At 36.8% G+C, this 21487-nt stretch overlaps 1 protein-coding gene across 1 annotated transcript; it reads left to right on the forward strand.

Moving 5' to 3' along the window:
* The first annotated feature begins 588 nt into the window (after positions 1 to 588).
* CARNMT1 (carnosine N-methyltransferase 1) lies at positions 589 to 21462 on the forward strand. The gene is made up of 8 exons (XM_071448598.1): positions 589 to 1168; positions 3590 to 3785; positions 4707 to 4870; positions 12029 to 12169; positions 16106 to 16284; positions 17266 to 17379; positions 18278 to 18381; positions 18658 to 21462. The coding sequence occupies exons 1-8, from the start codon at positions 690 to 692 to the stop codon at positions 18757 to 18759; spliced, it is 1479 nt and encodes a 492-aa protein (XP_071304699.1). The 5' UTR covers positions 589 to 689; the 3' UTR covers positions 18760 to 21462.
* The last annotated feature ends 25 nt before the right edge of the window (positions 21463 to 21487 follow it).

Below are 21487 nucleotides of genomic sequence, written 5' to 3' on the forward strand. Positions count from 1 at the left end.
ATTCCCGCTGCTTTACTTGGATTATTAAATGACTGCCCCATCTTTAGACAGACAGAAGGTATGGTAGTGCTCTTTAGGCTTTAAGACTGAGGGGATGGGTCCCTACAAATGAGGCAGTCTTGTATCAGCCACCTCTTCTCAAAGCACGGTGCAAAGGTGTATGGTGTGACTTGCTGCATGACATGGTGTCTGCACCTGGTCAAACAAGTTTTGTCAGGTGGAGGAGGATGTGCCCATCATCCAAGCCAAAGTCTGTTGTGTGGGGAAATCTAGTATTTAGTGACTCATGCATGGTTAGATACTTTGCTTTTCCCTCCCCACAGCTGGTCCTTGCTCATCCTCCCAGGAACCATCATCCATCTTCAGCCTGGTGCAGAGTGGGAAGTAGTGCCTCTTGTCAGCACGGTGAGCTCGCTGCCCCGTTGCTGCCAGCAGGGCCCGATGTACACCTGACCCCAGCCTGGAGCGGCAACCGGGCGGAGGGGCGGCGTTTGAGTGCTGAGCCGATACTTCTGTGGCCGGGTAGCCCCGAGGAGCTATGCATCCTCCCGGTACGCCCGACGTATCTCAGCGCCACTGCCGCCCGCGGCCGAACCCGCCGTGCCGCTTCCCACAGCGGGGCCGGGCACCGCGCCACAGACAGCGTCCCTTGTGATGCCAGGGGACGCCCTGCCTGGCAGCGGCTCCCGATGTCCGTGACACCGGCGCCCCGACTGCTGGATGCGCATGCCCGCCCCGGCCGCTCCCCCCTCTCGCGATACGCTCTTGCGCGGGGCCGGAAGGGCGGCGGTGCGCGTGCGCGCCGGGCGTGCCCGCGGGCGCAGGAGGCGCGGGGGATGTCGGCCACGTGCGCCGTGTCCCGGAAAGCGCCGCTGCCAAGGCCGCGTCCCCAGGGCGAGAGGGAGCCGCCCGCCAAGGTGATGCGCAGGGGACTCCGGCGAGGCCGCGAGGAGGAGCGGGAGCAGCTGCCGTGGTCGGGAGAGAGCGCGAGCGGCATGGGCGCGGAGGCCGAGGCGGAGCGGGCGGCACCGCTGAGCGACGAGCGGCGGAGGCGGCCGCCTCTAGAGCCGAGGGCGCTGCCGACGGCATCGGCCAGGGCGGTGGAGGAGGAGGAACGTCTGGAGCGGGAACATTTTCGGAGGATCATCAACGCTTTCCGCTATTACGGGTAATTGAGGCCTGCCCTCTGGGCGTGGGGCCCTGCCGGGTCCCTCCGCTCGCCGGGCGGCCGCCGCACGGCTCGCAGCTGCCCCTGAGCGCTGCGCTCCTGGTGCGGCCGGCTGCCGATCTGCGCTCCGTGCGCTGCGCTCTGCCGGGCCCGCGTCGGCAAAGAGCTTCTGCACCGCTTCCTTTCAAGATACGCGCACAGTGGCCTTGATACCTGTCGGTTAGAAAGCGTAAAAGAAAGCTGAAGACATAAAAGACACACTGAGAAGAGTGTCTTGAGCTCTCTTAGGAGATAAAATGCTCTGAGACGCTGTACAGCCTAGAAAACAGTATTATTTCCTGCTGGCAAAGAAACGCAGAATGGTGTTTCGTTATGGGTGGGACTTCTTGAAAGACATTTTACATTGCAGAAGAGATTAGGCCTATTGTTAGGGATTATGGATGTCGTTTTTAATAACATCTGTTGAGTCAGAATTTGCTGGCTCCACAGAAATGAGCCAGCGGTGGTGGGGACACCTAGTTTTAGAACTGAATCCATTTTTGTAGACAAGGAAGCAAGTTACTCGCCTTGCAAGGTAGTGGAGCCTCGCTGGAAAAGTCCAGCCAGGAAGAGTGTTTGGTAAACCGTTTCCTGTTTCTGGGTTTAGGAAGCAGGTTTGTACTTCAGCTAAGGAAGCCGCATCATGCGGCTCATTGCGATGTGCTGGACCCTCTTTTGGCAGTGTAGCACAGGCATAATATGTACATGGTAGTGAGATTCTTGGTAGGAGTGGGTGATACTTACATAATTTCTTCTGTTTGAGGTTTGTCCATGTAAGTTTCATTGTCTTTCAGGACAAGTGTTTGAGCAGGAGGTTAGTCTGAGTGACGCTTTGATGTCTCTTCCAAAGTGAATTCTCTAATTCGGTTTGGACATATTGAAGACCTAGTTAGTTAAAAGTATCTAATACCGATTGCTACTAGTGCAATTCCGACCTATAATTTATTTATATTAGTGGTATAATTGCACCCTCAGGCCTTAGAAGCTGGGAATATCCTTCTCAGCCTTCTTCTGAGCTGTGGCATTGGGTTGCTTTTGAATGCTAGTTTCAGTAAAAACATAAAAAAAAAGATGTGATTCTGATTTCCAGTATAGAATTTCAATGAAATTTTCTCTGTCTGAAAGAAATAATTCTAAATTTAGGTGAAATGGCATATCTTGGTACTTAATAAATGGATTTTTTCTTTCCTCATACAGATATTTCCAGTTAACTTGGAAACATCTGTTTGAATAAGACAGTAACACACTTTCAGATGAACCCAGATGTTGTTCTTGTCTTCTAGACATAAAATGAGATAACTTCATTGTTTGTAGTTTTTGTGATTTCACTTACTTGTTCTGCTAGATGGTTGTAATTTAGCATAAAAGGGTGGAGAATAAGATGTTCTTGAGCTAAGCTGATGTGCTTTATGTAGAGAATCAGTTTATTTTTTCTCTCTTTTTTTTCTGTTTCTGGTCCTTGAATGTAATTTTAAACCAGTGTAGCTATTGCACTGAACAAGCCCTTCTCAGTAACACGTGAATGAGATATTATCTGGTCAAATTTCCAGAATGAGGTTGTAACTAAAACACCAGCAATTGCAGCTGTCTTTCATAATGGCTAGGTTTTTCAGCTTTGTGCTGCTGTATGCTGACACAAGATTTAGGAAACTTTAGTATGACTTGACTGGCTAAAATCACTTGGTGGTCAAAAGGGTCAGTATCTCTTATTGAATTATCTCTCTAGAGTCGCCCTGACTGTGCTTTGCTACTATACTTCTGTCTAGACAGAAATGAAATCTAGCAGAATCTCAGAAAAGTCACCATTTTAATCAAACTTTTATCCCGGGGAAGTGGAAAATTATTTTTAGCTTGCATCAGTCACATGATCATGTTCACAGTACTTAGGAGGAATATGCTGTTAAAAGAAGGTAGCTTAGTATCTTAGTGTGGCTGCCAGAACTCTGGTATCGTCCAGCTGAGACTTTCACAGTTCTGGAAGCAATGGATTTTGAGGATCCCAGTTCTCACTCCACATCTTGTTATTTCTGTAACCGAAGCTTACCACTGCATTCAAATTCATTCAATTTAAATTGGATTTGTGAAACACACTTGGAAGGTGGTTGGTTGTTAAATTTTATAGATCCGTGTGTTAAGGTGATCACCTGCTCTGGAAATAAGTGGCTGAGGATGAAAGAATAAGGAGGAGAGGATAGTCCTCTGAAACTGGAATGTGTTAAATAGAGCGGTAAGGTAGAACTAGAGCTAAAAACAATAAAAAATTGTAGAAAACTTTCACTTTCTGTGTATAAAAAAAAGAATAATTGTAATTGGAGTAGTTTAGAGTGAAGTGTTTATGTGTCTGTATATTGCTTCTAAATATTTAAAACTTTTGCTTTTTAGAACGAATATGCATGAACGAGTGAACAGAACAGAGAGGCAGTTTAAGTCTCTCCCAGCTAACCAACAGAGTCTTCTTCCTCAATTTCTCCCTCACCTTGACAAGATCCGGAAGTGCATTGATCATAATCAAGAAATACTACAAACCATTGTGAATGACTGTGTTCATATGTTTGAAAATAAGGAATATGGAGAAGATGTATGTTAAAATGGACTTTTTTCTTGCTCCAAAATTAGTTGCTTTGGGATTGCTTATATGCTTTGGGATTTTCTACATTTGTTACTAATACCTCAGACCTACAAATTTCTTTTGCCTTTCTTTTTCGTTGATTCTTGTTTGCTCACACTTTTCTCACTCTTTGTCTTTCACATTTTGCAAAGCTGATGCTTAATGAAGCTGTTTGTTGTTAGTTCTGTTAGTTACACTTATGAAAACTGTGAATCTGGCAAATCATTGTTTTTACTCCAGAGTTCTAGCTTTACCCTGGTTACATTTTAAAGTTATTTTTTCTGTTAACTATATAGAATATAAGTAATATTGTCTGTCTTCATATAGCTTCTTATATGTCTTATACCTTCAGATAATACGTCATTATAAATTGGTTGCAATTCTAGATTGTAAGTATTTTAATGTTGTTATTTGTATACACTTTTTTACTACTTCACCTACTTTCTATCAAAAAAAAATTACCCCAAGACTTAAGGGACTGACAGAGATGGAAACTGAACTCCTCCTTTGATACAGGCAAGATACAGTAATGGGCAGCTCTAATGTAAGCTTCTCAGTTTTGCCTTACAGTGTCTAAAGGGATCCTTTTTTCAGGGTATGCAGTTCAGCCTCTGCACTAGCTAAGCCCTGATCCTTTTCTGAATAGGGACTACCAATTGTACTTTGCTGTGTATTGTTTGGTATGGAAACTGGACTTTTGAATGCCAAAGAGAGGCCAGATATTAAGGTGGATTTAAGCCCAGGTCTCAGGAGTGACAGGGAAGTGCTTTGTCAGCTGATACTTAGAGCAGTTCTTGCAGCATGGCCTTCATAATTTGCTTTCCCCCCTGCAAGACTCAAGATATTTGGTATATTTTCCACTAACTTTTTTTTTCTCTCCACTTTATTCAGGGAAGTGGGAAGATTACACCAGCTTCAACATTTGACATGGATAAATTAAAGTCCACATTGAAGCAATTTGTGAGAGACTGGAGTGAAGAGGGAAAGTCGGAGCGGGATTCTTGCTACCAGCCAATTATTAGTGAAATTATAAAGAACTTTCCAAAAGAAAGATGGTAATAGTGTCTTAAAGCTTATATTTATGTGGACTTACACTGTTGCACAAATCTAAAACAGTTTATGGAGTAATGAAAAGCTGTTTCAAAAGTAGAGAATTTTTTATGAACTCAAAAATGAACTTTCTTTATTTTTCAATCAAGAAAGTTTTTTATTTCTAATACAAGATGTTGGAAAAGAGTATAATCATAAGCTTCACAAAGTAATACCAGGTAAACCAGTAATAATTTTTTGTTGTTGTTCTGCAGCTGGGTGTGACAATATATGTAAATCTTTCAAGTAAGAGACTTCAGTAGGTTAGCTCAGTTGTGCTTAATGAGGGAAGGTTTGCAGGTTGGCAGATTCTCAGAGTGTGTCTGCTGCAAATGCAAGGAAGGACTCTGACAGCAGGAAGTAAGACTTCTGCTCTTCATTGTGGAAAGAGGGAGGAAGACTTAACCTCTAGTGCAGTTGCACTTAATTGCAGTAATTTACTCTGAAAAGAGTAAATTCTAACCTTAGTTTCAGACAGCTGTTCTAAGACAATTCTTAAAGCTTAGTTGCACATGTGAGGGTCATTTTGTAAGTATTGGCTTGTTAACAGTGCCAAAATAGTGATTGATGCAGGGGTTTTAGGTCATTTAAGTGGAAGCATACTAGTAAAGCCTCAAAAGGTTATAGTGATGTAAGAATTCCATGTTTGTTGGTTCTGTCCATTTATCAACCCAGTCATCTTAAAGTGCATTTTAGTTTAAACTTAGTAGTCTTTTACAGTGGGAAAATTTGAGAATTTTTATTCATAAGTGTAACAGGCCACTATGGAAGTTTGATATAACAGGTCATTATTGTGTTTTTTCTCTCTCAGCAATTATTAATAATGCTCTTGTGTGAATTTAAAAAAGTCTCTTCCACTAGCCATCATTTAGTTTCATTGGTAAAGACAGTTTGTGGTGGCAGAACATGGAATATAGATGGTTTCTATTTTGCCTTGAACTGATTTACCTAAAGATACATACACCTTTTAGAATGTTTCATCTGCAAGTGAATATTCTGCAATTTTTCTAGTGCTAATGGTGCCTTCCATAAGATAAAAAAATGAATTAAATACTGCAGGTATACTTCTGACATGTAGATGTGTAGGAAAACTCATGATTAGTTTTCCAAGAGGTCATTCTAATCTCCAAATTACCAATGCAATTTTTTCTCTTGTCTGCTAGCTGTTAATGTATTTTGGTTGTGGCAGAGGTAGCTTATGTCAAATCTTAAGAGATTCTTCTTAAGAGACTGAGGCTGGAAAATCTTGACTTTTACGTTTGTCATCAATGAATTCTATTTCAAAACCTTCACTGATATTAGGAAGCAACATGTGGTAACAGATGGGGTGAATCTGAAGTTGACAGCTTTGTGCTTCTTTACAAGGAATTCTCATGGTTGTTGGACAAAACTAATGTGGCAGAGCATTGCTCCCTATGGTAGCTCTGAAGTACCATTTGAGTTTTATTTTGTCTCTGCTGAAATCTCAGTACATCACTGTACAGATCAAAGATCTCTACTACAAGTTTGAGTTTGTCAGACAAACAGCATTTTTCAATTTCTAAAATGTGTATTACTTAAGTTATCATTGTGGGGCTGTTGTAGCACTTTGGTAAAACCCTTTCTCAGTTCACATATTGTTAGCTACTATATTAGCTCACTCATTTTTCCTGGTGACGGAAGACTCTCCTGGTTAGGTGCACTTTCCTTTTTGAGGTAACAAGCAGAGTCATATACTATCAAGCTTAACTGGCAGTTCCATTTCATCCTTGTGCAAGAAATAACTTCCCTGGCAGGGTAGCTAGCTGGTAAGTCTGGTTTTTTATACAAACTCTTCACTCTCCAGTGACAGCACCTGAGGGAATGGCATGCAGCTGAGTCAGGGGAGGTTTAGGTTAAATATCAGGAAAAAATTCTTCACCCAGAGGGTGGTTTATCACTGGAACAGGCTCTTCAGGGAGGTGGTCATAGCACCAATCCTGTCTGAGTTCTGGAAGTGTTTGGACAATATTTTTAGGTACATGGTATGATTCTTGGAGTGTCCTGCATAGGGCCAGGAGCTTGACTCTCTTACCCTGACAGATCTTTTCTAGCTCGGCATAGTCTGTGATTCAGTGATCTAGGAGTGGACAAGTTTTTTAATTTTGAAGAGATTGATGGGGCCTGAACTGACCATAGTGAGTTTCTCTGTTGTGTATAGTGGGAGAGGACTGACCGTAGACTTTTATGTGTGAAAGAAAGCAGCCTGTAAATGAACCTCAGAATGCAGCTTTGTATTGCTTTAGAGTTTCCTGTTGTAGCACAGAGCACTAAAGTCTCCTGAAAGAACGAAATGAAAGTGCAAGAGAAAAACTGTACTGGTGAAAAAAAAACTTTTTTATAAATGTACTTGGTGTTGAAAATGATAAATAATTTTAAACTGTCAGTGCTGGTCACTTTTTACTTTATAAAAGGAATTGCAGTTCTCATCAAATTTGTAATACTCAATGGAATGGTACATTCAGTTTCTAGTTAGCGTAATTTGTTGATGTTATTAATTCCATGCATTGGAATAATGTGAAAATGGAGTTTAAATTTTTGAAACTACTGAAGTATGTTTCACTCCGTGCTTGCACACCTTGTAGCTTTGCAGTTTGCAAAGTTGATGTGTATGGGTTCAGTTGGTATGTAAATAGCAGGAAAAGCAGGGAAGTGTTGTATATGCTTGCTCTTTGGGAGGTAGAAGTAGCACAAGCAATGGTTGAAAGCAGCTGTAAAGCAGGATAGTTATTTAGTAGGTGCTACTTATCATGTGTTATCAGGTGTTTCAGTCTAGTCTTCTGATTAGGCTGTCATCTAAAGGTAAATTAAATGGCAAAAGCTGTTCCTGCCTCTTTCTGCTTAGCACCTTAACACAGAATCTGTAAGCAGAGTCAACAAAGCAGTTTTAAGTATATCCCATAAGATCAGGTCTTCCTGAACAGCTGATAGATTTCGTGCATTCTTCATGTTGGAATATATGTTTCAGCTTGCAGGAGCTCTGTACTATTTAAGTTTCTTGGATTAGAATGAACGTACTTGCTTTAGGAGAAAATAGTAAAACATAAATACATTTTTATTTCTTTATCTGTGTATTTTTGAAGCATTTTTTAGGGAAGTATTAAGTTGAAAATCTAAATAAGCATACTCGTAAATTTTTTTTGTTTCCCTTTTTTTTTTTATCATCTTGGTTTCCTTTCACTTCTGGTGTTGCTCTTCCTGCTTAGGTGAAACAATGTAAAGATCATCAGCTTCTTGTCCAAAAGAAATCTATGAAATAATTAACTTTTTTGCTAATTATCATTCCATGGCCAATACCAAAGTACTTAGGTATTTTTTCCAGTTTTCTCATAAACTAGACCTCTAGAATGAATTATAACTTAAAATTCATCTGTGTCATGCTGTCCAGCTATCAAATGTATTTTCCAAGATGCTGACAGAGCAGCCCAAAAAAATTGTCAGAGCTTAGTTTTTACTTTGAAAAACAACTTATTAGTCCTGAGCCTGAGCTTGACTATACTTCTCGAGTGTGCTCAGTAACATTTATAGTGGAGTTGAAATTTCTGCTTTATTTGAATTTTATTTGACTTTATATGAAATACATTTGTCCTTGCAGGTCCTTGTACTTAGCCTAAACTTTGCTTTACACATTGGATTTAAGAGCAAATAGATTGTCAGTGTTACTGCATCACTCAGTGCTTTGCAGGTCTTTAAATGAAAGTTTATAAAACTCAGCTGCCAAGTTCAGAGAATTACTCTTCAAATGATCGTGGTGTTTAGCACTTGTCTTTAAAAACAAAATCACCGACAATATGGTTGAAGCAAAATAACAAAATATGGAATACTGAGAATTGGATCTGTTTATTTAAATTTATAGACCTCATAAACACTAGGAAAGGAGTCCCACAGTATATTCCTATGCTGGTATTTCTACTGATCAGAAGCCCATCTCAGTGTGAGATATGTATTTATTACTTCATTTGATAAATTGAACTGCTCTTTTTAGTTTATGGAAATGAGGATTGTGTTTGTTCAGACACTCTTTTTTTTTTGCTAAGCACGTTTACCCCTTCAGCACCATTACTTTTTTTTTTTTTTACAACACAATAGACATTAAATAAGCCTCCATTTTTATCATGTTTAATTTCTCCCTTTTAAAAAGAGCACCTTTAAAAAAGTTAAAATCTTAATTAATATCAATAGTCTTCTAAAAGCTGAAAATATATCACACTGAAACATGCAGTGTGAAAAGGACATGAAAGATTTGTTTCTGATATTTCTCCATTATTTTTTTAAAGAGGCTTCTGCAGTTTCAGTAGTTGAGCTGCATAGTACTGTGCAGCCCTCTCTGCTGCCTGGCCAGCACCTTTCCCCACACCTGTCAGATTAATAGGCTGATGCTCCTTCCCTGTTGGCCCACAGGTATTCAGTGCGTACTTGTAGTATGCTCATTTATGTTCCTAAGCACTGCTAGATGTGTGGCATGGAAATCCTGTCCTTGCTGGCTGGTTGGAGGGTAGTTTTGCTTATGGGTTACCACAGTTGTTGGGGTTTTTTTAGTTAAATTTGTAAATGCTGTAATCACATAACAGCTAGACAAAAGCCTCTTTTCTAGCCTCTTAAAGGACTATAGCCATTAAAAAGCAGTTTCTGTGCAGTTAAAGATTTTTAGCTATTATAAGGGCTCAAAATTAAATGTGTTATTCATTAACAGTTTGTCACAAACAGTTCAAATCTTGAAAAAAGTGTTAGACAATTTTTTTCTAATAAGGGGAAACTATCAACAGTAAGTTTGCCACATACATAATTTCTCAGTCTCTAAATTCAGAAGTATGCTCTCAGAAAGTGTCAATGTTAGTGGACTGAGATTTACTTATATTGTCTTTTATTATTAGATGTGCTCTGTTGCTGAAATGAAGTTGGTGGCAGGAGCATTCTCCAGTAACTGATAGAAATTATATTGCTAACAAATTTCCAGAGTTGAATCCCTTAATAAAGGTGCATATGAAAGTGCAGTTAAGTCTACACTAGAAAAAGAGAATAGAAAACTATTTTCTAAGAGAGAATTTGGAACATCTGTTTAAAAGTACAAAAACTTTATATTGTGAATGAAAAGATAAAGACAACTACAGGCAATTTAAAATCAACTCACTTGACTGATAGAGATTTTTTTCTTGTTTCAGAGTGCATAAAGGTGCAGATTTCAAAATGTGAATATTGAAATTTTATTTCTTTATCTGTGTATTTTTGAAGCATTTTTTAGGGAAGTATTAAGTTGAAAATTGTTGCTTTAAGAAAAGACTTTTAATCAATGTTTTGTAATCTTGAAAGTAGTTTATGGCTTATCATCCCATTTATCACAGAAGTGTCCACATGGGGGTGCTAAAATCTGTGTAGAGCTAGTCTAAGTATTTAATAAATAAAGTGAAATTGTATGGAAATGGAGAAATAGATTAGGTTAGAAAATCCATTTGGAGTAATGATGTACCATTATGAATAAGAAAAGCTGTAAGATAGATGCTTTTTTGGCTTCTACCAGAACGCACATTTTCTTTTTCCTTCTTCCTTCCTTCTTCATCTTTTTCCTTCCTTCTTCCTATTTTCAAAAATTTCATATTGAGCATGTAGTTTTCTCCTGAAGTATTTTTTTTTTCAGTAGGACTTTGTGCTAGCTTCTGGTTTCCCCTGTAGAAGAGAGGTAATGAGAACCCTTGCCTCTCAGGAGTGCTCTTAAGTAATAACAAAGTCTTGATTTCCAGCTTCTTGATAAGTCAGAAAAAGAGCCTGGATGTATAATGGAATGGAAATGAATGGGATGATTTTCCATTTCAGAGACTTCACTAATTAGATGATGAAATCAAAACTCAGAAGGCACTGTTAAAACTGCGTTGTTAGATTGTGTGGCCTTTAGAAAAGAATAATACTTCTGGTTTTGGGTAATAGTGTTCAGAAATGTACAGCTTTTAGGATTTATGTAACTCCTTTAATCATCTTCATGCTTGTGTGGCATCCTTACTCTTTTGAACCCTTCTTGGCATTCTGAATTTTTAAGTAGTCAAAGGCTTTATGTTTTGGTGCCTTTTATCCTTTGGAACTGCTGGTTCTGGCCTCCTTCATGTACTTGCTTATACATTGGTAGATGTTATTTTTTGTCTCTGGAGATTATATGCAAAACAGTGTCAGAAGGTATATGAATATTCATACCTCAGTGTATGAAAACGTGAACTCTTGAAGTCATGTTTATGACTGGAGACTGAAAAACTATTTCCTTTGAGATTAAGTATCTTCAGTTTTGCATGCGAGTGGTTTCTGTTTTACGAGTGAAGGTTTGATTGCCTTGTGGTGGAGGTGTGACAGAATATGTATGTATTTCCTTCTCTGCCTCCAAGAGAAGCAACTCCTTTTTGAGATTCTTAGTTCTGTTTGTTAGTTGCTCCACTTAGGAGAGATTTTAAGTATTTTAATGAAAACACTGCTGGATGTTTTCTGGTTGTCTTCAACTTGATGCCTAGTTATGGGTAAATGGTTAGAGAGCTGCAATGTACTTTGATTTAGGAAATATGTCACTTACAGTACTTTGGGGAAACCAGTGAGTAGCATATGAAGAACTCACCATTGCTGGAACAGTCACTACTTTAAGGTTTTTACATTCTGAATTGTTCATCAGATTTTATGTTTTTATTTCTTATGTCAAAATACTTGGGATCTTGTTTTTGTTTTTTTTTTTTTTTATTACAAGGTAACAAAAATATGTCTAGAATGCTTTCTGATTATCAGTGGGGCTTAAAGAAAGATACATTGTGCTATATGATGATATTCTTCAGTTCACTTGAGAAATTTTTGGCTGGGTAACTGTAGAACTTCTAAGGAAAACAAATTGTGTATAGCATTTATGGTCTATTCTGAATGAGGGTTGTATATGTTCTTTTGAGTAATTGCTGTAAATTATTTTGACTGTACAATTAACCAGTCTGATCAGAGCAGGCTCAGTTTCATTTAAAAGTGAGTCATATAGGAAGCATAATACATTATCTAAGTATTTGGTGGGGAAAATGTTTGGCTGGACCTTTAAGTTGTGTTAAAGGGTATCAGATAAAGACTTAACTATTATTTTTGTTCTGTTGCAGGGATTTCTCCAAAGTTAATATCCTGGTACCTGGTGCTGGGCTAGGTAGATTGGCGTGGGAAATAGCTATGCTCGGTTATGCTTGCCAAGGAAATGAATGGAGCCTCTTTATGCTCTTTTCTTCTAACTTTGTACTCAACAGGTATATAGCTTATGTTTTACTTGCTGAATAAAACCTAGAGAGGCAAAATTATAAATGAGAGAAATCTGAATATATATGTCTCAAAATAATAGATTTACAAGTTGTACTACAAGGCACACATACTCAATTTTTAGAATGCTTTAAGGAAAAAAGTCTTAGGGATAAATGGGGAAGGAAGTATTCTATCTGAGTCATTAACATTACAGGAAGCATAGCTTTCAAGTTGTGAGATTTAAAATCTAAATTGTACAACAGATTTTCTGCAAAATTTTGATTAGGTTTTATGATTTATTTCACATCTGTTTCTGTGAAATGGACACCTATCTTACTATTACTGAATATGGGCTAGTAAATACGTCCATGTTATGTAGTGGTGGTGTTATGCAGTGGTGGTGATACCTGTTTAAAAAAAAAAAGCATCACCTTCCGTACTAAAATTTTAGGCACTGTTTTGACAAGAAAAAGAATAATTGAAGCATGCTGAGCAAAACGTTAAGAGTTAATACTTCCACTGTTATGCTCAGATAATAAATTTAAATGTAGTAAATTTCTTGTTACAGGTTTTACTTAAAATGACATTTCTGTATTTGGTATTCTGCCCCTTGCATTGGAGTTACTGTTTTCTAAATGACTTCGTTAGGGAAGAAAAAAAGGTAGCACATGCATCTGTTCTCTTAAGAAATAGAGTGGGAAAGCTACAGGTGGGCAAGTATTGAAAGAGGTCTGGAGGGTGTTTTGGGTGGGGGGGAGGAGGGGGGCAGTTAGTCCAAGTTCACAAAGGCAGAATTTGACACTTCATTCATGAGTCTGAAATTATACACCTTTGCTGAAAATACCTAAACTATTGGCTTTTTTTCTGTATTACCATATTTTTTACCATATTACCATTGTTTTGGAGACTGTTTTATAGACTGATTATCCATGGTGCACTATGATGCTCTTGCATCTCACACAGCTTACTATTCAAAAACAAGGGGGAAACACTGCTTAGTGTCTGCTGAGTATCTGCAGTATAGCAGTAGTGCTTTGTGTGATGATAATAGATGTTTACTGGAGGTTCATTTGTTCTTTTTTTCTTGCATTATTCTCAAGTGACTCATTTGGTGGTGTAATTGTATATTACAATTGATGTGACTGATGCCTTTTAGCTACTAAAAGAAAACTGTTATTCCTCTCATGCTTTGAAATTTCAAAGCAGCATAAAAGCTTTAATTTCCCATCTTTTGGAGCACTGGTCAGCTGTAGCAGAGGTTTGTTGACTTCACCCCTACCCTCTGATGACATGCTTCCTTGAATAAAGAGTCTTTGCCTATATGTGAAATTATCCTAAAGAATCATGCTTCACTAACAGTAGTAATTTTAGCATCTAATGCTCATATAGTGTTTCCTATGTAGGAATGTAGTGTTTATGCAGGATATTTAGCAAAGAGGTGTATATGCATTAAACTTGCTAACAATATGAGATTTTGGACAGGAAAATTGAGTGTTGTGCAAGTGCTGTAGTCTTTATCTTATCAGTTATATTGTTATCATGAAAGAGAATACTGCTAGCATGACTGAGTAGCAGTCAATTTAGTTGAAGTCCAAGCATCCCTTTCTGCCAGATGTAATTGTGGGCTTGATGTAACCATCTGTTATAAAGGTTTTAGGGACTTGAAGATTCTTTCAATTTAGTCTGAAGTAGTTGTTCACAGTTAGCCTTCTGAAATGCACATTTGCTATTCTGAAAGAAACAGCAGTGATCCATATAAGCTGAAGATAATACCTAAAGAAGAGTGGTCAGAAAAAAAAAAAAGAGTTTGCCAGTGAGTTTTTAACTGTAGTCTCTATTTAATTTATACTTATTTTTAGTTTATAAAGCATGAGGATTTTGTTTGTCTGTGCTTACAGTTTTACAGCTTTACCTTCTTTCTCTGACAGTGCTTTATATTTAGGAAGACAAAGTACTGTTTTGAATGTCAAGCATTGCTACAGTAGGCTCCTAGATGTGGTACATTGGCTTAATGCTTCTGGGTGCAAAGTGATATTTGCTGATTTTTACACATTTTGAAAAAACCTTTCATATCTCTGAAATAGTGAACTTTTGTTACAGTGGATAAAGCTGCAGGGTATGGTATGCAGAGTGTGTGTCACAGTGTAACTGTGGTCACTGTAAATATCTGAAATTATTTAGAGTTTGTTAATTCTGTTGAGGAAACTCTAATTTGAGAATAAAGTGACCCTAGACTAACCTGCAGTGGTTCCAAGGCTGCTTCAGTCATTGTATGGGACATCTTGCTTTCCCTTGTGTGCCTAAGGTTCTTACATGGTGTGTTTTTCTTCTTTACTTTATGGAAAGAATATAATTTTGGATAAATCTTGACACTTGGAGGAGACTGCTAGTTGTGTTTGTTGCTTGTCCATTAATGCTTTAGGATGAAAACAGTTAAGTAACATTTTTATGTGTATACCAGTGGTGAGTAGTGAGATTTGACCTACCCATTTTTTCAAAAAACTGTCTTTTAAGCTGAATGTTGAACAGTGAATACCCCACCCCTATGGAAAATAATGAAGTGTATCAAACGTAAATATGTTGCTTATAATAGAATGTGTATTACACATCTTTTGTTGTAAGAATGGAGTTGCCAAGGACTGGAATACTTAGTTTTGAAGTAAAAATTGTTGAAACTGGAAATGGAAGTTTTCAAACTTGTATATGAAAGAGATTGCTATTTTCTATTAAATTGGAACTGTTTCAAAGTCTTTGTGAACAATAAACTCCTTTCTAATCTTTTCTTTTAGTTGCTATTGTAGTGGTTAGGGGGCTTTTTTGTTGTTTCATTTTGGGTTTGCTTTTTTTAAACAATTACATATGTCTGGTATTTATTTATACATGAAGAAAGTTGATGAACACTATATACTGCTGCTCAAGTTTTAGTTTTTTAACTGATAAAATGAAACAGAGATATGAAATGGAGAAGGTAAAAAATACTATTTCAAACACTTTATCACAAATATATTCTAATCAGCAGCCAAAAGAGTGCACTTTCTATAACCCAGTAGATTGCTTGCAGTTTATGAAATGCTTGATTATATGTATTTTGTGAGACAGATATGTCCTCTGTTGTCCTTGAAAGAAAATGGATTTTTTTTCATTTTCTAGTTACAAACTGATTTACAGGATGGTGGGAAAAGCTTCTTGTTAAACTTAAATGCTGTGTTTTATAACTTTTTAAAATATGAATTGTTAGTCATATCAATCCAGAAACTCTGTTTTACAAAGACATCTTTAGTTAGCATGATTGCAAAGATTCGGGTGTTACAAACTTAAAATGACAACAAACTTAAAATGACCATTATTGTGCTAATGCAAAATGCTGCTTATTTATATTTTTAATTCTTAAAACATCTTTTCAGTCAGCATCTGAAAAATGCTTTTGTTTAGCAGTGCTTCAAAACTTCCTATAATTATGGTTCAGAAAAGTCCAGAATGATAACAAACATTTCCAAAAAAAAATAATGGAAGTATTTTTACTTTTTGTTTGTTTGTTTGCTGGTTTTGGTTTTTTGGTTGTTTTTTTTTCTTTTTTTTAATAGGAAGAGAGATGATCCAGAAAGTCTCAGCTTTATGGAATATAGCAAATTGCAAACTTCATTAATCTTACAAAATAAGCATATGTGTTTTGTTCTCAGCAGAGAAATAAGTTGGAGAAAATGACAAGAAGTCATAAAAGAAAATTCTAAAACTGGAAAAGGCAATTCCTTTGTAGTAGTGATTTTGTTGGATTAAAATTAGTTTTTTTGATCACTTCATTTTCATGGGCATCTAAAGTGTTGTGAACTAGATTAAATTTTCTGGCAAATATGGAGCTGTTACAAGAACTTTGACTCTTATATTTCTAGATTCTAGATAAACAATTAGTTGAAACAAATTTTGCTGGTTTTCATATTTTGCAGATGCTCTCAAATTAATTCATGTAAGCTTTATCCCTGGATTCATCAATTTAGCAATAACAGAAGATCTGCTGATCAGATACGACCAATTTATTTCCCAGATGTTGATCCTCACAGTCTTCCTTCTGGTTCAAACTTCTCTATGACAGCAGGGGATTTTCAGGAAATTTATTCTGAGTGCAGTGAGTAAATACAAACTTCTAGGCTATCCATGTAATTGTACAGACTTCCAGAGTATTTGGGACAGATTATGAAGAGAATCAAAGTGTATCTACCAATATTAAGTATAAAGAACTAGCTGTAGCAAGATTCTCATACTCAGAATATTTCTCCAGCTGTATCAATAGGTCTATTTCTTACTCCAAATCAGCTCTCATTCCTAGTTACAGCAAATGTGGACACATCCTTGTCTAACAGATCTTGCAGGAACCTTCCCCACAGCTGCTTAATTTTCCCAAGATTCTATCTTTAACAGTAGAGCATCAAAGACTGGCATAAATTAAGACTTCTAATACTTTTTATTTACAGAACTTAAAACTTTTGCTTTTTCAAGAATACCTGTTCAGAGAAAAACAGGGAGACTCATGCTTTAAAAGGTAGACTTCAGAAATCCTGCCTGTTGAATTGACTAGTTAAAAACAGCTGGGGAGATGTTCAAATACTGAGTAAAATGTTTTAAAGCTAAGTAACTTCTGAAAGTACACTTTAGTGCAGACTTGTATTGTTCTAGATACTAACTAGGGAGACCTGAAATGATTAGGGATTTCTGCAGTTGTATTTTTAACAGTTGTCATAATTAAATTTATAGGACAGGTGAGCAATAGCACACTTGGGACTTCATTTGTGTATAATTTTACAGAATACAATATATATATAATGTATGAACAGTTTCATTAAGTGAATGAGTAGTAAGTATATGTAATATTGTAGTCTGTGTATGTGTACATATACACATGTGAATACAGGCCAAATAAACCCAAAGTTAACAGTTTTTAATGTAAATCAAAATACTTATTAACTTGCATACAAAATCAAGATCCTTCAGCTGGTTTTAGTTGCTAGTGATTCTGAGGGTATCAACAAATACCAGGGTTAAATGATGAACTTTTACAGGATTAAAAGCATTGAAACTTATCTCTGTATACTTTGCTCTTTTTGTGCAGATACGTGGGACTGCGTAGCAACTTGCTTTTTCATAGATACAGCACATAATGTTATTGATTACATTGATACTATATGGAAAATACTAAAGCCTGGAGGAATATGGATAAATGTAGGCAAGTGTGACCAGCTGCTCTTTTTGACTTATTTTTGATCGTATACTTGAGAAGTGTGTGCAAATAATTGTGTCTGTGCAGCAAACTGTATAGCTAGAAAAATACAGGGCTTGGAAATTATCTCAGAAGTTATCAAAATATACAAGTCTGATGTTTGCTAGTTACAATCAAGTCAATGCTGTGATTTTTAAATAGGCAAATAAATCTTGCCAGTGGCATGTTTTACATTCATTCATCAAGTGTTTGTTTTTTGACAAATGTCGTATTCTGTGGTGATCTTTGCTATTTTTCTAAGAAAATTTAACTTTAAAATACAACCTTGCTTTTCTGGGTTTTTTTCCAATGTCTAATTGGTACTCTGCCTTGAAGCAGAAGTTTTGGGAATGCGATGTGATTGGAGTCTTCCATGGTGAAAGAATGTTTGACAAGACACAGGCATTAAACATTATGCACAGTAAAAATTGGTCAATTGGTTGCTCTCTCAGTCCCAGCCAGTCAGAGTGCTAGCACAGCTTCTAGGCAGACTTAAATATTCTCAGCTATGGAGACAGCAGTGATGCTTGACTGAAGAAATTTCAAGATACAGAAAACCAAAGCTGTTAGGAAATGTAGCAAATTGTTGAATAAGAGCTAAAGTAATTAGTATTCATTATAAGAATCATATTCAAGTAACAGCAATATGTTCTTTTATCAGTATTTATAGAATGATAGAATGGTTTGGCTTGGAGGGGATCTTAAGTATGATCTAGTTCCAACCCTTCCTGGGCCAGGAACCTTCCATATTTTTGAGTATATGAATCTGATATAAGTGTTTGTTGCACTATCAGTGTGTACTTTTGACTTCTAACACATATTTCGTCTTTTTGGTAGACATTTCTGTTGTATCTTTGTACTTCAGGTCCTCTCCTTTACCATTTTGAGAACTTGGGAAATGAACTTTCCATAGAATTAAGCTACGAGGATATAAAAAATGTTATCCTGCAATATGGATTCCATATAGAGGTAAGAAGATAGTGTAGTTTGCAGTAAGCAGTATTGTTATGAATCAGACAAACTGCTTTGATTAAACCACCATGAATTTCATTCAATATAATGGCATATATTAATGACTTCTAGGAGTATTATGTATCTTACAAATTACCTGCTTTTCTCATTTTATAAGAAGTGCATAGATAAACCTCATAATCAAATAACAATATAGCATTTTCTTGTATAGTTCCTGTGCAGAAGCTGTCTTGAAAACTGCTGCTGTCTTGAAAACTGCTGCTTTCTTTTCAGGTGGAGAAAGAATCTGTACTGTCAACTTACACTGTGAATGAACTCTCCATGATGAAATACTACTATGAATGTGTGTTGTTTGTGGTGAGAAAACCAGAATAGTAGTGGTTTGAATAGGTTAGTGAGAAAATAATGTTGGTTTGAAAGCTAGAAATGAGAATAAAATCGTCTGGTGATGTATGGACACAACCTCAAATCAGTGGTGCCTTCTTGTTCCTAAGAGGATATAGATAGTGTCTATTTTCTTAATATCTCTATTGCTATTCAGACATTTACTGCGCCATGGATATTCATAATACACTTGTGAAAGATTCAATGTTCACATGCACTGTCTTTGTGCTTTGGAATGCATTAAATGAAAAAGCAAAAGTGTTTTCTTGAGAAAAAAATTTAATGTTTGCCATAACTAGGATAATTCTCTGCAAATGCTGCCTCATTTTTCATAGATTTATAGTGCTTTTTTTTCTTACTTGATGATATTAGGAATGCATGGAGGTGCTTACTGTACTAGCTGTATCACTTTTAGAGAAGTGTTTGTAAATGTATACTTAAATTATGAAGTATGAAATGGTTGGGAAGTGGTAAAATTATTATTGAACAAATAAATTAGTCATCAGAACTGTTAGAGCATTTCCTGTGCAACTGAAGTAAAGGAGGATATTCTACAACTTCTGATCTTTGGCCGTACCACTGTTAAAGGTTTAATCAAAAACCAGAACTGATAGGAAATTAGAAATGCTACGTGAAAGCAGAATACTGAGTGAAGAAAAAGCAGACCATCAGAGAAGCAGTATGTTAACCTCAGTTCAGGAAAACACTGGTCTTGATTGATCTTAATGTTGGAACTGAAATGTGTTAGATGCTTTGCCTTCTTGAAATAACACTGATTTTTGAGTCATCTTCTACTATTTAAGACAGAACTTTTAATATTGATAAACATAGCTGAGTTATCCATGCCACATGTAGGTAGTACAACATAAAAAATACCTGTCGGAGCAGTGAAGTTACATGTAAATATGTGCTATAACATAATTACTTCCACCTGAGCCAGGATATGGCAGGCCAAATGGTAGACAATTTCTTTGTAACTTCACTTTACCCTTGTGACTTCTTGGTTCCTCCTACTAATGTGGTTTTTTTTCCCTAACAAATGTGGCTTAGGTGAATATTTAATCTACAAGTCATGATACAAGAGGCTGTCATGTCACATACAATCTCATGTCACTTTGAAGTTATGTAAGAAATGAGAAAAACCCTAATTAGCAGTCACTAGTCTGAGATGAGGTGTCATGTTAGGCATTCTGTTTGCGTAATATATTGATTACCTTAAGTGCCATTTGGATGCAGTTTCAAAAATACGTTTAAAATATAAAACCATTATGATGAGGGCTGAATTTTTTTTTCTTCTTTGGCTAGAAGGACACTGGTCAGTATGTTGTTTGTTTCTGATTATTTTTTGTCCTGTCTTTCATGGTGATGTCCTAATCATATCTCTTTAATAGATCTGTTACTGGCTTTTCAATTTTTCTAATCAAGGCCAGAAATTTGTGCCTTTACTCCTAAATTGAAAATCTGCAAGGAGGGAAAACAAACCTTTTTTTAAAAAATATTTTCAACGCTGCATAGGAGAGTGCATGCTTGTGTATGTTTCAGTATTATGCTCCTTTCTGCTCAGAATCCTGATTGAGAACAGAGGCTTCTGAGGCTTCTGCTCTACAGAAGCTTTTAAGTTTGGCTTAAACTACTCTTCTTTGAACTCTCTTATTTCTAAAAGTGCATGAACTGTCGAAGTTCTACTCTGTTCCAAGGGAGATGTGTTTAAAGATTAAACACTGCTATTCAACAAATAGTTAGAAAATAAAAGTCCTTGTGTGGCTAAAAGTAAAAAACCACATGCTTTAATTTCCACATTGTACCATTTAATTTTTGAGAAAATTTGTGATTCTTTGCTTTCATTATGCTTTCTTCTCTTAGGTAGAATATGATTAGTAATTTACTTGATTTTCAAGCTTCTTGAAATAAGACAGAGGTTAGCTGAATGTCAGTTAAGCTGATGCTGAGTAGCATACCTATCTGTAATAATACCCAGTTTTTGCCCCATACACTCTGTAACTTGAAATGTGCTGTTCTGTTTTTCAAAGAAAAGCAGTGGAACTCTTAATTTATGGTTGAGTGTTAATATCCTGTGTTCTGGTGGTTTTTTTCCATACCACTCCATGTTGTCACAGGTGCCATTTTTGTATGTTCTCCGAAAATATTTTTGCATATGGTATAATACAGTGACATGCTTTTATTTCTGATCTAGAAAATGCAGGGGATTTTTCAAGAGCATTCTGCTTTTAAATTGCAACAGTCACATTAGGAGTTGGAAGCAAAATAATATTGTGAATAAGCTGTTGGTAGTGTTTTGTCTTCAGTCCCATTTAAGAGTTCTTAGAATTCGCCACTTGTACTGTAATGCACCAGGATAATTGGCTATTATAGAATTTGATCATTGTTTTATTTAGTTTTATATGCGGGGGAAATGCTCAAGTTGTTCGTCAGCTAAGACTTTATTTTAGGTCACTATTTAACTATACATGGTAACAAGTGTAAAAATGCTTTATAATCTTCAGTGTAAAACTTCTGTATATGGAGTTTGATAAATGTAAAACGTCCTGTATTTTTTTTAATGTGTTATATTCTAAAATTGTTGCAAAGATGGTAAGAATGGGAAGTTTCATGTCTCTGTGTGCACTTCTCATTGTTTAAAGTGTGTGTAATGGACTGGGTTTTTTGGATATTAAAGCTTGCTGTAAGGCTTGATGTCTCGCGTGTTTGGTTCCGTCCT

Source organism: Agelaius tricolor, unplaced genomic scaffold (genome assembly GCF_023055355.1).
Source record: "Agelaius tricolor isolate 1412-34295 unplaced genomic scaffold, bAgeTri1.0.p SCAF_27, whole genome shotgun sequence".
NCBI lineage: Eukaryota > Metazoa > Chordata > Aves > Passeriformes > Icteridae > Agelaius > Agelaius tricolor.